Here is a 17,947-nt window from a genome sequence, read left to right on the forward strand (position 1 = left end):
CCATTTTGTTTTGTAAAATATCAAATGAATTTGGAATTGTGCAAACTTTATATCCATGCGACTGTCTCGGATTAAGCTTTCTATTAAATCAAAAATCATAATTTTTCGTTTTCTCTAGCTTTGGGAATATAAGCAAAACCGTGACTGTTCTGCAGTATTTTAAATCCAGAAGACAGCAGCACCATACAACATTTGAAATTTCATATAAAATCCAAATTAAATCCAACTATCTTCAAAATTAATATGGTTAAACATAACTCATCCAAATTTCTTTCTCAATTGGTTCCAGGGTCATACTATTTTTAATGAAGGAGTTACGTAGCTTGGAAGTTAGGTAATTTTCTGCAGAATTCTGTTTTACAAATCATTGAACTCAACCTCTTCCAAGTCCCATAACTCACTTATTAAAACATAGAAAATCCTGAAATTTAAATCACATATGATATACATACTTATTTTTCACCTCCAATTAGTTTCATCTCAATATCTATCCAGGATCAAAAGTTATAAACTCCCAAAGTTACTAATTTAAGGAAACAGAATCTGACTTTTTCTGCATAATGCATCATCTTTCAAAAATTCATATCTTTAAAACTACAAGTCCAATTGTTCTGAAATTTTACGGCATTAAAATAATAGAAATAAAGCTTTATATAAAATTGGTTCCATTTCAAAATTCAAACTTCAGAATTTCCAATAGAGGAATCAAGTTGCTGCTGCGTTAAACGTTCTGCAGAAAAAACCAGTTTTGACATCCATGATTCAAAAATTCACCATAAATCATAAACTTAGTGAAAAAGTCTCAAATTCAGCAATCCAGTTCCCTATATCTCCAAGCTCAATCCGAACTTAGTCCCATGCAATTCCGATAATCACAGAAATAGTTATAGTTTTTCAAAGTTTCCGGCTTCCTTTAAAAATAATGCAGAAAATCAAGTTTTACATTTTAACTTTGAAGAATCATAACTAGTTCTATAGTTAATTCAAACTTCTCAAAATTGAGTCCCAACAACAACTTTTATTATACTTTACTCAGCCTTTACTCTTATATCATTTCGATTATCGTTGAATAACTAATTCACTTCCAAAGTCAACTTTTAATTTCAAAAATCAGTTTTTCAGCAATCTATTTAGTATTCAAAATCCAACCCTTCAAAACCCTTCAAAACCAATTCCAAATCAACCACCAACCAAGTTCATTAACATTACAATATACCAAATAACAACTCAACGGCAACAAATCCAACATAACCGATTAAAATTCAGAAATTCTCAGCAATTAGTCATCAAACAATTCCCAATCCACATAATCAATCAATATCACAAATCAACAGTTCCAAATCACAATCACAACCATTCCAATCACAATTTCAGCCACAATTCAATAATTACATAATTAATCAATTACTCACAGCTATTAAATCTATTTGCAGTTATTCAATAAACCTTGTAGGCATTCTTAAATTGAAATCGTTTTAAACCCCCTATCTCAAAGTGTCGAAATCCATAGAAATTGGGAATGGTGCACTCATGAACAACAACCTTAATAGCTGCCATATCATCTCAAAGTAGTAGCAGCAACAGTTTGGAATCTCCGATCAACGGCAGCAGCATTATTTTCGATTCATTCTTCACTCTCGCAGTAGTAACCACGGTGGCAACAAAATAGAGTTCAAATTCAATGGAGTCGGAAATGGAAATGAGTTCAATAAAATTGGAACTACAGATAGCTTACAATAAATTATCAGAGCAGCAACAACAGGGTTTCTGGGCAGCTCCAGTGGTGGTGGAAAGCTTCAGCATCAGCCAAACAACAGCAGTAACAATAAAGAGTAGAGCCAGAACAGGGCCACGCCAACAATAACAGTTCCAGCAGCGGTGATTGCGTCTTCTCAGATTCCAGAAACCAGAGGCAGAAGCAGAACTGGCTAGCTTCTCCATTCGGTCCTCCAGCAATGATGTCCGGCGATGCAACGGCTCGGCGACGGCGACGGCTACAAAGGGCACGAACGGCGACACTGGATTGATGGCGACGGAACCCTCGCAGTGGTGGTTGTGGACTGGTGGCGACAGCGGCGTGGAGCATAGCTCCTCTCCTTGGTGGCGACCCTGACCCGCGCTCGTTCTCTCTCTCTGCTGGCCCTTCAACGACGACGACGGGCGAGCTCCAGGGCAACGGTGGTGACGGCGGGACAAGACGCGACGGCAGCTTCTCGACGGTGGCGAGCTCGCAGCAACGGCGACCATGGAGACGCGGCGGGATGAGGTTGAACGGCGACGCTACAGTTCACGAGGATGACGACGATGGTGGCACGGGCTCCTTGCGGCGGCAGTCCGGCGGTCATGGCGGCGCGGCAGCAGCTCTCTTTGCTCTCTGTTTCCGTTTCTACGTTAGGTTTAGGAAGAAAAGGGGGGGGTATGATGCAGCTGAAGGGAGAAGAAAGTGGGTAGGTTAGGGTTTCTGATTAGGAACTTAGGGTTTTCAATTTGGGAAATTAGGGTTTCTGAGTTTAATTTGGGAATTATGGTTAGAAATTAGGATTTTATAAAAGAATATGGATAGATATGAATAGATATTTTGATAAAATTGAATAGTAGAGTAATTTTAGAATCAAATATACTCTATTAAAAATATTTTGGAACATTATTTATCAACATATTGCTAAGTTCAATCAATTATTTCTAATTTAAATTATAAAATGAACAAGTTAATTATATTTTGTAAAGTACAATTTAAATTCAAATATCAATTTTCTAGATTAAATCATACAAATCTCTATTATTTTTCTATCTCCGAAACTTTAATTTCAATTTATAAAATCATTAATTATAATAAAAATTGTACATAAATATTAATTGATGTAAACTTAAAGTATTTATAAATATTAATCTAATCATTTCTAATAAAATAATTTTTAGGATTTCAAATTAATAACATAATTCATTCAAAATAGAATTTATTTAAATTAAATTATACAATTCTTTTTATTTTTCAATTACTAAAATTATACAAAATATTCCAATATAATAAAATTACTTAAGAATATTAATTGATTCAAAATAAAATTATCTCCGAGTCTATTTAATTATTTCTAATAGAATAAAGTTTAAACTTAATAAAGTAAAATCACAATTTATTTATAATTATATTTTCAAAAATGCGGGATGTTACATTCTATCCAACTTACAAAAATTTTTGCCCTCGAAAATTGATATAAGATGGAGAAAAGATTCATATTCACATCCCCTTTCGAATATTTTAAAGATACCAAGAAAACCATATAACATAAACATAAAAGAGAATATATTAGGTGGTGCAAAAGTTGATAGAAATAATTTGACGCAAACCATATTTCAAATCCAAAATCAAATAGGCACAATATTCGTTAACTCTTAACAAAGCATGATCACTTCCTCTCGTTGCCTCAAATCTCCACAACTTCTTATAACTTCGTATACTGACCAGATTAACTTTCCGTACGCACAAATCGTGTCCCTAAGAACTAGCGCATATAAGGAATACAAAACATGAGAAGAGAAAGACAAACGGCACGAAAGTTTTATGCGAGAAATTGGAAGAATACTCAAGTTCGCAATTGTACAAGATGGTATTTCGCAAGGATTTGAAGGAATACGTAAGATTATCAAACAACAAGGATATATATAAGCAATGAAATATACCGGAAGGAGAATTAAATTGAAAGCTTAAGAAAGGATTTTGAATTAAAGAGTTTTGATATGAACAGTAATAGAAAAGATAGTACAGCAATGTAGAACAATTTCAACTTGAAACAGAAGGAATTAGTTTATCTTTTTCAAAGGAAAATATTTAAACCCAACATTTTTCAAAAGTACTAAACTTAGTATAAATAATACGTTATACCGATTTTAATTTCAGATCAAGCAAATCATGCATGGTTTGTAAATTAAAGCTTGTTTGATGCTAAGGGCAAAATATTTTCTAAAAAAAAATCCTGGAGAATACTTAAGTACATAATTAGGTAAGGATAGCCATAGAATTATAATAAAGTTGGAAGAAAATCTGGTTCAATTCAAAGAATAATTTTTGAAATAAAATTTTCTATAAATCAATAAAAGAAAAATAGTATATCACAAATAAACAAGATTAAACTATATAAAGAAGTTTCAGAGTTTATATAAGAAAGTCTAGGCTGAATTAAAAACAATCCCATCAAAATTTAAGCAAGGGTTGTGGATACAATCAAGTAAGAAAAGATTTAAATTGAAATTTTTCTCGAAGAGAATCTGAAATAAATACTCAAGAAGGAAATTACAAGAAATGATATGTTGCACCGAAATAAATCCAAGTTCAAAGCAAAGAGCATAGAGTTGGTAAGGTATAAGATAAATGGTTCAAAAGATTCAAACAACAACTAGATACAGAGTCAAGCAAGGATATGCACAAATGATAATACAAGATTAGCAAGAAAGAGATCAAAAACTAGAAATTCCAATACAATTAATAGAGAAAGAGATAACACAAAGCACGAATAAAGAGCATACGTCAAAATGGAACTAATCTCTAGAATTTAGTTTCAAACGTCCCCAAAACCTCGTGATTCGCATTAACCTTATCACTTCTATTTCGTCTATGATAACCCATTAGTATTTCCATATACATAAATCATTAGTATTAAGTTGGCCAAACTTGATACCATGAGGTATGCAAAGGTAAACTAATAGCGTTAATCATCAGACAGTCATGCATATAAAACACAAACTCTTGTCATTAGAACAAGCTATAAAGCATGACAGACACTCAGAGTATGCAATGAAGCATAGTCAGTCCACTCCCAAGGCTCCACAGGAAGGACTGCCCTGATACCATATTGTAACGTCCCGTTCAGCAAAATACCTTGCTTAAGTCAGGGTATTTCCACTAGAAAGAACATTACGTAACCTTCTATAGTATTAACTACTGAATTATCGAGCATTTGTATCGAGTTCGCGTTTCAGTTTTAAGAAAATGCCAGAAAATTTTATTTTTTTTATTCATTGAAGTCATAATTCAAACATTCACAAATAATAATAATCACATAAATATTATTGATAATAATTCTTATACAAAAGAGACCAAATAAAACTCAAATACAATATACTAAACCTACCCCTCTATGTAAAATAAAATCTCAAAGGACAAGAGCGAGGGAACTCTATGAAAGCAATTAAAACCATAAAGAAAGTCTATGAAAGAAACTCAAGTCATAAACTTAATTCGTAAGTAAATTCTAGAATCGCCCGCAGCTTCAAATTGCGTCTTCAAACCTGTCACTGAAAGGGTGGAAAATTTGGGGGTGAGAACCAAACCACATGTTCTCAGTAGAGGTAGAGAATGCCGTGAAAGTAAAGAATAAAACGCAAATAGTTAACTTCACTCAAAAGTATTTAAAAGAAAAACTATTTTCATTTGCAGTGATCTTTACTCGCCATGTCAACTTTTTATTTTGAAAACCAACCGCATAACATTCAAAAATCCAAAATCTTATAAAGCATCAGTTAATTATTCAAAATTCTAAACCCATATTTTCCTTTATAAAAATCTTAAAAGTTTTCCTAGACCGTATGAATGACTAATCTGTTCCAAGCATAGGTTCATTAAGTCTATGCTGAACCAGCTCAATCTTTCATACTTACTAAACCTCAAACACAATCCAATCACGGCCTCAGGCCCAAGCAATTCAACCAGCACCCAATTCACCACAATCCAGCCAATCAGTTACAAACACAAGTAATGAGGTTCAAACACAATCAAGAGCAATTATATCAAGTATAGCAATTAGCAGTTAACAGAATTATTCACTTAGGCAAACCAATTACAATATATACACCCAAACAATGTCACATAGATGCATATGATGCATGCCTGTCCTACTGGCCATGAGCTCACGCGTCGGTTATGTTGCCAGACCCGACTCGGATAAGCGGGATTAGACCACCATCCTTATCCGTAGGTTCCATAGACAAGCGGGAATTAAACCACCATCCTTGCCCGGAACACGCAAGCAGGATTAAACCACCGTCCTTGCCTCCACAGTAAGTGGGATTAAACCACCATCCTTACTGGGTACATAAAATAATATGCAAGCGGGATCACACCACCGTCCTTGCTGAACAATTTATCAATACATGAGCGGGATAAAACCACCGTCCTCACTGCAGGCGGGACAAAACCACCATCCCTGCATAATGGTTTACGCACTGAGCAAGCGGGACTAGACCCACGCCCCTACCAACAATCTCATAGATCAAATATTCTTTTCTTAAAAGAATCATTGGAGTTATTATTATTAAATAAGCCTTGAATATTTATTTTGATTAAGTCCTTATATCTTTTATAAAAATTTGGACATAATCTCCTTTTAAAATAGGACTTATCCACCCTTACGGGTTCCTTCTTTCTCAACAGTTCATCAGCCTCTTTCAGCATTTGCCACAGCAATATATTCTCAGAAATATTTGATAATAGAAAATCTATTTCTTAAATTCCATATCCAAAATAATTACCAACACAACTTGGCAGCCTGATTTCCATTTTGTTTTGTAAAATATCAAATGAATTTGGAATTGCGCAAACTTTATATCCATGCGACCGTCTCGGATTAAGCTTTCTATTAAATCAAAAATCATAATTTTTCCTTTTCTCTAGCTTCGGGAATATAAGCAAAACCGTGACTGTTCTGCAGTATTTTAAATCCAGAAGACAGCAGCACCATACAAAATTTGAAATTTCATATAAAATCCAAATTAAATCCAACTACCTTCAAAATTAATGTGGTTAAACATAACTCATCCAAATTTCTTTCTCAATTGGTTCCATGGTCGTACTATTTTTAATAAAGGAGTTATGTAGCTTGGAAGTGAGGTAATTTTCTGCAGAATTCTGTTTTACAAATCATTGAACACAACCTCTTCCAAGTCCCATAACTCACTTATTAAAACATAGAAAATCCTAAAATTTAAATCACATATACTAAACATACTTAATTTTCACCTCCAATTAGTTTCATCTCAATATCTATCCAGGATCAAAAGTTATAAACTCCCAAACTTACTAATTTAAGGAAATAGTTATAGTTTTTCAAAGTTTCTGGCTTCCTTTAAAAATAATGCAGAAAATCAAGTTTTACATTTTAACTTTGAAGAATCATAACTAGTTCTATAGTTAATTCAAACTTCTCAAAATTGAGTCCCAACAACAACTTTTATTATACTTTACTCAGCCTTTGCTCTTATATCATTTCGATTATCGTTGAATAACTAATTCACTTCCAAACTCACCTTTTAATTTCAAAAATCAGTTTTTCAGCAATCTATTTAGTATTCAAAATCCAACCCTTCAAAACCCTTCAAAACCAATTCCAAATCAACCACCAACCAAGTTCATTAACATTAAAATATACCAAATAACAACTCAATGGCAACAAATCTAACATAACCCATTAAAATTCAGAAATTCTCAGCAATTAGTCATCAAGCAATTCCCAATCCACATAATCAATCAATATCACAAATCAACAGTTCCAAATCACAATCACAACCATTCCAATCAAAATTTCAGCCACAATTCAATAATTACATAATCAATCAATTACTCACAGCTATTAAATCTATTTGCAGTTATTCAATAAACCTTGTAGGCATTCTTAAATTGAAATCGTTTTAAACCCCCTACCTCAAAGTGTCGAAATCCATAGAAATTGGGAATGCTACACTCATGAACAACAACCTTAATAGCAGCCATATCATCTCAAAGTAGTAGCAGCAACAGTTTGGCATCTCCGATCAACGGCAGCAGCATTATTTCCGATTCATTCTTCACTCTCGCAGTAGTAACCACGGTGGCAACAAAATAGAGTTCAAATTCAATGGAGTCGGAAATGGTAATGAGTTCGATAAAATTGGAACTACAGATAGCTTACAATAAATTATCGGAGCAGCAACAACAGGGTTTCTGGGCAGCTCCAGTGGTGGTGGAAAGCTTCAGCTTCCGCCAAAGAGCAGTAGTAACAATTCAGAGTAGAGCCAGAACAGGGCCACGCCAACAATAACAGTTCCAGCAGCGGCGATTGCGTCTGCTCAGATTCTAGAAACCAGAGGCAGAAGCAGACTGGCTAGCTTCTCCATTTGGTCTTCCAGCGATGATGTCCGGCGATGCAATGGCTCGGCGACGGCGACGGCTACGAAGGGCACGAACGACGACACTAGAATGACGGCGACGGACCCCTGCAGTGGTGGTTGTGGACTGGTGGCGACGGCGGCGTGGAGCATAGCTCCTCTCCTTGGTGGCGATCCTGACCCGTGATGGGATATTTTCGTGGAGAAACGAATTTCTCCAAAACACCCAAACTTTACCGGCAAGTGCACCGGGTCGTATCAAGTAATAATAACTCACGGGAGTGAGGTCGATCCCACAGGGATTGAAGGATTGAGCAATTTTAGTTTAGTGGTTGATTTAGTCAAGCGAATCAAGATTTGGTTGAGAGATTTGTGATTTGCAGAATTTAAATTGCATAGAAAGTAAAGGAAATGGGTGAATTGCATGAAATTAAAGAGAAATGGAATTTAAAGTGCTGAATCTTAAAGAGCAAGAAATTAAATGGCAAAAACTTAGAATGCAAGAAATGTAAATTGCAGAATCTTAAAGTGCAAGAAATGTAAATGGCTTGAATTGTAAAGGGAATTGGGAGTTGGATTTGCAGGAATTGAACGAGGAAAAGTAAATTGCAACAAACAGAGAAGTAAAGGATGTCTTGAATCAAACCGGATCTTAAAACAGAAAAGTAAAATGAGCATAAAAATAGTAAACAGGGAATGGGAAATGGGAAATCCGGATCTCAGGACCCAAGAGACTAGAAAACCAAGTCTAGATCTCAATGCCTTCCTAGATCCAACAAGAACAATTGCAAAGGAAATTGTAAATTGCAAAGAAAGTAGATGAAGAAGCAAGTAACCGAAACTGAAATTCAATTAAGCATAAAATTAAACAAGATCCCAAGGTGAGATTGAAACAAAATTTCTTCAATTCTCCACCCGAAATCCGAAGCAAGAAAATTAAAGAGTGCTGGGCAAGAGCAAGGAAGAAGAGAGATCAATTCTCCTCCCAAATTCTCTTCAATTAAACCACAATGCTAAGAAAAATAAAAGTGTGCTCTAAGCAAAACTCTAAAGAAAAGCTATTCTGAAAAACTAAAAAGGGAAGCTCCCTTAAAAACTTAAATCCTATGCTATTTATACACTTTCTTCAAATGGTCTTCAAGCCTTCAATTGGGCCTTTGCTCTTGATGGAATTGGGTTGATAGAGGCCTTGGTTAATTGCTCTTGGAGTTTGGAGAAGAACCGAATTGAACCGTGTTGGAATCATGAAAGCTTGAGTAAAAGTTGGAGTAAAAGTTAGGGTCTAACTTTTGCTCCAACTTTTCACATCAGCACCCTTGTTTTGCTGATACCAACGTTGGGGCAAAAGTTAGGGGTCTAACTTTTGCTCCAACGTTGGCCTCCCCTTTGTTATTCATGGCGCCAACGTTAGCCAGAAAGTTAGGGGCTAACGTTGGCGCAAACTTTTGCTAGCCCAGGGAGAGTTTTTCATGCGCCAACGTTAGCCAAAAAGTTAGGGGCTAACATTGGCGCAAACTTTTGGTGCATCCAGGGAGTGTTTTTCATGCCAAAAGTTAGCCAAAAAGTTTGGGGCTAACTTTTGGTCCAGCTTTTGCCCAAAAGTTAGCCAAAAAGTTAGGGGCTAACTTTTGCTCCTGCTTTTGCCCAAAAGTTAGCCAAAAAGTTAGGGGCTAACTTTTGCTCCAGCTTTTGATTCCTGGTTCATAATTAATCCAAGACTCAAGTCATTCCTCCTAGCCATTCCTTCTTGCATCAACCTTTCTCCAAGCTTTCTTCACCTATCATTAATCAATCAAACACATCAAAGCTATGCTCAAAATCATGAGATATTCATTCTTTCATAATATATGACAATTATAGCATAAAACCTCATGAAATAGCATGAATTCATACATGGTTGATTAAATCAAAGGAAGCATGAAAATCTACCCAATTGGCTTGCTTATGGCTTAAGAAAGTGCATAATTCAATTGAAAACAAAAGAGAAAGGCTAGTGAAACTAGGCTAAGATGACTTGTCATCACAACACCAAACTTAAAGCTTGCTTGTCCCCAAGCAAGAAATGATTTATTGAGAGGAAAGAATGAAATGGGAGAGGATGTTCATGCTAGTAGAGTATTATTGATAGTTCATGGGGTTTTATGTGGATATGTACACACTCACCTCTTATTGACTCTTAAGCCTAGAAAGCCTCCTTCAAGCTTCAAGTAACATACTGCTATGACCTCTCATTATTCCTTTATCCTTGGCTATTATCTTGTTCATAAGCTTTATTTGAGTGTCATGTGTAGCAAGTTCATTTCCTTTTCTTTATACTTGACACATTATCCACTATAGACACTTGGCTCACATTCCTTCTTAGAACATTGATGCCCAGCACCTCATTGGGCTACTAAATGCCTTGTAGTTAGGTTGCTCTTGATAGTGGACTTTCAGCTGATGATCCCGGGTTAGTTAACCCAAGTCATCAAGTGTTGATGCACTCCAAAGAGCTTAATAATCCAAGCAGATCCTAATACAAAGACACCACAGGCATATATTCTAAGGTTCAAGCTATTGGTGTCCAGCTTTGTTTCTTTTTGTTTTTCTTTTGTTCTGCCACTTCTTGGCTATTTCTTTTTCTCCCCTTTTTTCTTTCTTTCTGTTTTTCTTTCTAACCAAGGATTTTTATTCAATTGAGATTCATAGACAGCAGCTACTTTCTACTTAAGAGGAGACATCCTAGTGCTCTTATTCATTAAAGGTGAGGTATTATACAATCACACACATATCCCCACTTGCTTTTATTTTACTTCCATCTAACAGAGAACTATCTCACTTCACATTCAAACATTTCTATTAATTGAATTGAAAATGCAGGGGACAAAGTATGCTTTTTTGTTAAGTGAAAGTAAACACACAAGCACACACATAGACTAGCTTACTTATTCTAAGAGTGATTCTACTTGTATTAGATGAACACTTTAACAAAACACAAGTCCAAACATTTTTCAACAGTAAGAGTTAAGTGTAAATACAACCTATTGGTTTGCAGTTCCTTTGTCCTTCCTTCTGTTGTGCCCTTTTGAGTTATGATGCATAGTGTCTTCAAATGGTGGTGAATTCCCTGCATACTTCTCAAAAGTTGCTTGCTTCTCAAGCCCTTAGATGACCAGTTAGTATGCATGAATTGAGTATGGCTTGTGGATTTAATTTGGTGGGGGGACACCAAACTTAAGTTCTTGCTACTTCTCTGGATACAGCAGGTTAACTCTAGGCAAACTCTTGTGTCCTTGCTAAAGGTTATGAAGCTAAGGCTAAAAAGCAGTTAAGTGGTCGAATAATCTGTTCGATGGCTTGGAGCTAACAATGTGCAGGAGGTTAGAATGTGCTTTTGAATGAGGTTTTGGTGGAACACCAAACTTAGAATCCTCCATTCTTTCTTAAGTTGTTTTTGGTGTGCAACACCAAACTTAGCTCCTTGCAATACATATCAATTATTCAACATTTTTATTGAAAAAGCTATGAAAAGAAAAACTACCTCAGGTTGGGTTGCCTCCCAACAAGCGCTCTTTTATTGTCACTAGCTTGACATTGGAGCTTTCTTTTATGGTGGTTGAGGGTTGTAGTGCCTCAACTTGTCTCCCTTGACTGTGATCCTCCTCTTTGTTCTCTGGTGTTCAATTTCAGCATGTTCCAATGAGAGTATGTTGCTGACACTGTAATAGTCATCAGTCTGTCGGCTTGCTCCCAGTTGCTGATATATCAATTGCACTTTGTCACCTTTGGAAAGCCCCTCTGTTGGAGTCTTCCTGTTCTTCCAACCCCTTTTTGTTTTGTTTCTGCGCTTCATCCTTTCTTTTGTTGACCTTTCTTTTCTGGTCGTAGGCTTGCCTTGGGGATCTTTCATTCTTTCAGTGGCTAGTAATCCAATATTCTCTTGGACTTCTTCATCAGTTTGCATAATCTTTTGCCTTGGGATGTTGTTGTGAATCGCCTTATTGCTTTCTTCCTTGTCAAGTTCCATATAGTTTTTCTTCTCATTACCAAAATGTGCTTCTGGTAACACCTTCAGAGTGACACTCTTATCATGCATTCTGAGAGTTAATTCTCCTTCCTCTATGTCTATGATAGCTCTAGTAGTGGCCAAGAATGGCCTTCCCAGAATAATAGAATCACCATCATCCCCATCTGAATCCAGATCCACAAAATCTGTAGGGTATATGAAATTGTCCACCTTGACCAGCAGGTTTTCAATCATACCCCTGGGATATACTGTTGACTTATCTACTAGCTCTATAGATATCTGTACTGGTTTAACTTCCTCTATATGCAGCTTTTTTACCAAGGAAGATGGTATTAAGTTGATACTTGCTCCTAGATCGCAGATTGCTTTAGTGATGGTTAATTCCCCAATGGTGCAAGGTAGCAAAAAGCTCCCTGGATCTTCAAGCTTAGGGGGAAACCCTTTTTGAATCAAAGCCCTGCATTCCTCAGTGAGCAGTATGGTTTCCTTCTCACCCTAACTTCTTTTCTTGTTGATAAGCTCCTTCAAAAATTTGGCATACAGAGGCATTTGCTCAAGTGCTTCAGCAAAAGGAATATTGATTTCCAGCTTTTTGAAAGTCTCAAGGAATTTGTGAAAATGCTGGTCCTTGGTTTCTTTGTTGAACCTCTGGGGATATGGTAGTGGAGGTATAAAGTTTTTCTCTGCTTGTTGCTTTTGATTCTTGGTTGGCTCTTCAACTGCTTCATTCCCTTTTTTTGGAATTTTTGATTGTTCCTCCTTTGCTTGAGTTTGCTTTGAAGCTTCCTTGCTTGGCATCACAACTTGATCCTTGGCTTTATCTGCCTTTGTTTGCTCTTCATCTTCTATTGCACTTTTGCTGCTCTCTGCTTGTTTCTTTATAGTGTCATTATTGCTCATCAATGTTCTCCCACTCCTTAATTGTATCGCCTTGAATTCTTCCTTAGGATTTGGAATCGTGTCACTCGGCAGAGAGCTTGAGGGTCTCTCAAGAGAAATCTGCTTGGAGATTTGCCCTATCTGTCTCTCTAGGCTCTTCAGGGATGCTTCCTGATTCTTGGTTGTCATTTCCTGGTGTTTCAACATTTTGTCTATCACGGCCTCCAAGTTAGTGATTCTTTGGGCTTCAGGTGATACTTGAGGTGGGTTATGAGATGTGGGTGGTGGATGGTAGGCATTTTGGTTGGTGGGTTGGTTATTAGATTGGTACTGGTTGGGGTTGGGGTAGTTGTTTTGAGGTTTTCTGTAGGGGTTTTGGTTAGTCTGCTGCTGGTTGTGGTTCTGGTTGCTTCTTGGGTTGTTTTGGTTTGAGTTCCTCTGCCATGGTTGTTGGTTTTGGGTATGATTATCTCCCCATCTGAGGTTTGGGTGGTTCTTCCACGATGGATTGTATGTATCACCATACACTTCATTTGGTCCTTGGTTGTGCATATACTGCACTTGCTCTTGTTGTTGTTCTTCTTGAGTTTCTTCATTCTGTCCCCATGTGGTTGATGGTTGGCTAGTGTTAACTGCTGCAACTTGGAGACTATCAATCCTCTTGGCTATTTGCTCAAATTGTTGTTGAATTTGCTGCTGCATCATCTTGTTTTGAGCCAAGATTGAGTCTACTCCTTCTAGCTCCATTACTCCTCTTCTTTGTGATGGTTGGCGGTTTCTTTGATGAGCAAAGAAGTATTGGTTGTTAGCCACCATATCAATGAGATTTTGAGCTTCCTCTGCAGTTTTCATGAGTTGCAAGAAACCTCCAGCTGAATGATCCAAAGCTTCTTGAGATTTCAATGTTAAGCCCTCATAGAAATTCTGCAGCTTATCCCACTCAGTGAACATTTCAGGAGGACATTTCCTGATTAGAGCCTTGTATCTCTCCCATGCCTCATGGATTGGTTCAGCCTCCATTTGTGTAAATGTTTGTACCTCAGTCTTCAACCTTATGATCCTTTGAGGTGGGTAAAATTTGGCAAGGAACTTGGTTACCAAATCATCCCAATTGTTGATGCTGTCTCTTGGAAAGGATTCCAACCATTGAGTGGCCTTGTCTCTGAGAGAAAATGGGAATAGCAATAGCTTGTAGCTGTCAGGAGGCACACCATTAGTTTTAACAATGTTACAAATCCTCAAGAAGGTGGATAGGTGTTGGTTCGGATCTTCAAGTGGTACTCCACCAAAAGAGCAATTGTTTTGAACCAAAGTGATGAGTTGTGGCTTTAGTTCAAAATTGTTTGCATTGACATTTGGAGTTAAGATGCTACTTCCACAATGTCTAGGATTTGCAAAAGTATAGGAAGCTAAAACTCTCCTCTGGGGTGGATTGTTATTGTTGTTGTCTGCTCCACCTGGTGGATTGGTAGAATGTTCCTCCATATCTTGGAATTCTTCTTCTGATTCCTCTTCTCCAACAATATTTTTCCCTCTTTCAGCTCTTCTTAACCTTCTAAGAGTTCTTTCGTCTTGTTCATGAAAGATGGGTGTATTTCTTCTTGTACCTGACATACAAGCAGAACATAAGAAGCACACAAACCAGTGACACTTCAATCTATTGCTAAAATGAAGTTTTAGTTAGCTTAAGCAAAAATTCAAACAGTTAGTGGGTTAATTGAAAATTAAAGGACAAAAAAAAGAAAAAAAATGCTTGATCTAGATTACCACCTCACTTAATCATTGTCAATCTAATCAATCCCCGGCAACGACGCCAAAAACTTGATGGGATATTTTCGTGGAGAAACGAATTTCTCCAAAACACCCAAACTTAACCGGCAAGTGCACCGGGTCGCATCAAGTAATAATAACTCACGGGAGTGAGGTCGATCCCACAGGGATTGAAGGATTGAGCAATTTTAGTTTAGTGGTTGATTTAGTCAAGCGAATCAAGATTTGGTTGAGAGATTTGTGATTTGCAGAATTTAAATTGCATAGAAAGTAAAGGAAATGGGTGAATTGCATGAAATTAAAGAGAACTGGAATTTAAAGTGCTGAATCTTAAAGAGCAAGAAATTAAATGGCAGAAACTTAGAATGCAAGAAATGTAAATTGCAGAATCTTAAAGTGCAAGAAATGTAAATGGCTTGAATTGTAAAGGGAATTGGGAGTTGGATTTGCAGGAATTGAACGAGGAAAAGTAAATTGCAACAAACAGAGAAGTAAAGGATGTCTTGAATCAAACCGGATCTTAAAACAGGAAAGTAAAATGAGCATAAAAACAGTAAACAGGGAATGGGAAATGGGAAATCCGGATCTCAGGACCCAAGAGACTAGAAAACCAAGTCTAGATCTCAATGCCTTCCTAGATCCAACAAGAACAATTGCAAAGGAAATTGTAAATTGCAAAGAAAGTAGATGAAGAAGCAAGTAACCGAAACTGAAATTCAATTAAGCAGAAAATTAAACAAGATCCCAAGGTGAGATTGAAACAAAATTTCTTCAATTCTCCACCCGAAATCCGAAGCAAGAAAATTAAAGAGTGCTGGGCAAGAGCAAGGAAGAAGAGAGATCAATTCTCCTCCCAAATTCTCTTCAATTAAACAACAATGCTAAGAAAAATAAAAGTGAGCTCTAAGCAAAACTCTAAAGAAAAGCTATTCTGAAAAACTAAAAAGGGAAGCTCCCTTAAAAACTTAAATCCTATGCTATTTATACACTTTCTTCAAATGGTCTTCAAGCCTTCAATTGGGCCTTTTCTCTTGATGGAATTGGGTTGATAGAGGCCTTGGTTAATTGCTCTTGGAGTTTGGAGAAGAACCGAATTGAACCGTGTTGGAATCATGAAAGCTTGAGTAAAAGTTGGAGTAAAAGTTAGGGTCTAACTTTTGCTCCAACTTTTCACATCAGCACCCTTGTTTTGCTGATACCAACGTTGGGGCAAAAGTTAGGGGTCTAACTTTTGCTCCAACGTTGGCCTCCCCTTTGTTATTCATGGCGCCAACGTTAGCCAGAAAGTTAGGGGCTAACGTTGGCGCAAACTTTTGCTAGCCCAGGGACAGTTTTTCATGCGCCAACGTTAGCCAAAAAGTTAGGGGCTAACATTGGCGCAAACTTTTGGTGCATCCAGGGAGTGTTTTTCATGCCAAAAGTTAGCCAAAAAGTTAGGGGCTAACTTTTGGTCCAGCTTTTGCCCAAAAGTTAGCCAAAAAGTTAGGGGCTAACTTTTGCTCCTGCTTTTGCCCAAAAGTTAGCCAAAAAGTTAGGGGCTAACTTTTGCTCCAGCTTTTGATTCCTGGTTCATAATTAATCCAAGACTCAAGTCATTCCTCCTAGCCATTCCTTCTTGCATCAACCTTTCTCCAAGCTTTCTTCACCTATCATTAATCAATCAAACACATCAAAGCTATGCTCAAAATCATGAGATATTCATTCTTTCATAATATATGACAATTATAGCATAAAACCTCATGAAATAGCATGAATTCATACATGGTTGATTAAATCAAAGGAAGCATGAAAATCTACCCAATTGGCTTGCTTATGGCTCAAGAAAGTGCATAATTCAATTGAAAACAAAAGAGAAAGGCTAGTGAAACTAGGCTAAGATGACTTGTCATCACAACACCAAACTTAAAGCTTGCTTGTCCCCAAGCAAGAAATGATTTATTGAGAGGAAAGAATGAAATGGGAGAGGATGTTCATGCTAGTAGAGTATTATTGATAGTTCATGGGGTTTTATGTGGATATGTACACACTCACCTCTTATTGACTCTTAAGCCTAGAAAGCCTCCTTCAAGCTTCAAGTAACATACTGCTATGACCTCTCATTATTCCTTTATCCTTGGCTATTATCTTGTTCATAAGCTTTATTTGAGTGTCATGTGTAGCAAGTTCATTTCCTTTTCTTTATACTTGACACATTATCCACTATAGACACTTGGCTCACATTCCTTCTTAGAACATTGATGCCCAGCACCTCATTGGGCTACTAAATGCCTTGTAGTTAGGTTGCTCTTGATAGTGGACTTTCAGCTGATGATCCCGGGTTAGTTAACCCAAGTCATCAAGTGTTGATGCACTCCATAGAGCTTAATAATCCAAGCAGATCCTAATACAAAGACACCACAGGCATATATTCTAAGGTTCAAGCTATTGGTGTCCAGCTTTGTTTCTTTTTGTTTTTCTTTTGTTCTGCCACTTCTTGGCTATTTCTTTTTCTCCCCTTTTTTCTTTCTTTCTATTTTTCTTTCTAACCAAGGATTTTTATTCAATTGAGATTCATAGACAGCAGCTACTTTCTACTTAAGAGGAGACATCCTAGTGCTCTTATTCATTAAAGGTGAGGTATTATACAATCACACACATACCACCACTTGCTTTTATTTTACTTCCATCTAACAGAGAACTATCTCACTTCACATTCAAACATTTCTATTAATTGAATTGAAAATGCAGGGGACAAAGTTAGGGGCTAACTTTTGCTCCAGCTTTTGATTCCTGGTTCATAATAAATCCAAGACTCAAGTCATTCCTCCTAGCCATTCCTTCTTGCATCAACCTTTCTCCAAGCTTTCTTCACCTATCATTAATCAATCAAACACATCAAAGCTATGCTCAAAATCATGAGATATTCATTCTTTCATAATATATGACAATTATAGCATAAAACCTCATGAAATAGCATGAATTCATACATGGTTGATTAAATCAAAGGAAGCATGAAAATCTACCCAATTGGCTTGCTTATGGCTCAAGAAAGTGCATAATTCAATGGAAAACAAAAGAAAAAGGCTAGTGAAACTAGGCTAAGATGACTTGTCATCAACCCGCGCTCGTTCTCTCTCTCTGCTGGCCCCTCAACGACGACGGCGGGCGAGCTCCAGG

At 36.9% G+C, this 17,947-nt stretch overlaps 1 protein-coding gene across 1 annotated transcript; it reads right to left on the bottom strand.

Moving 5' to 3' along the window:
• Positions 1–1,731: 1,731 nt before the first annotated feature.
• On the bottom strand, positions 1,732–2,247 carry LOC148567508 (uncharacterized). Its single transcript, XM_088485895.1, has one exon. The coding sequence runs from the start codon at positions 2,245–2,247 to the stop codon at positions 1,732–1,734; it is 516 nt and encodes a 171-aa protein (XP_088342021.1).
• Positions 2,248–17,947: the final 15,700 nt, after the last annotated feature.

This window comes from Arachis ipaensis, chromosome B4, assembly GCF_059453495.1.
Source record: "Arachis ipaensis isolate K30076 ecotype BB chromosome B4, ASM5945349v1, whole genome shotgun sequence".
NCBI classification, from domain to species: Eukaryota; Viridiplantae; Streptophyta; class Magnoliopsida; order Fabales; family Fabaceae; genus Arachis; species Arachis ipaensis.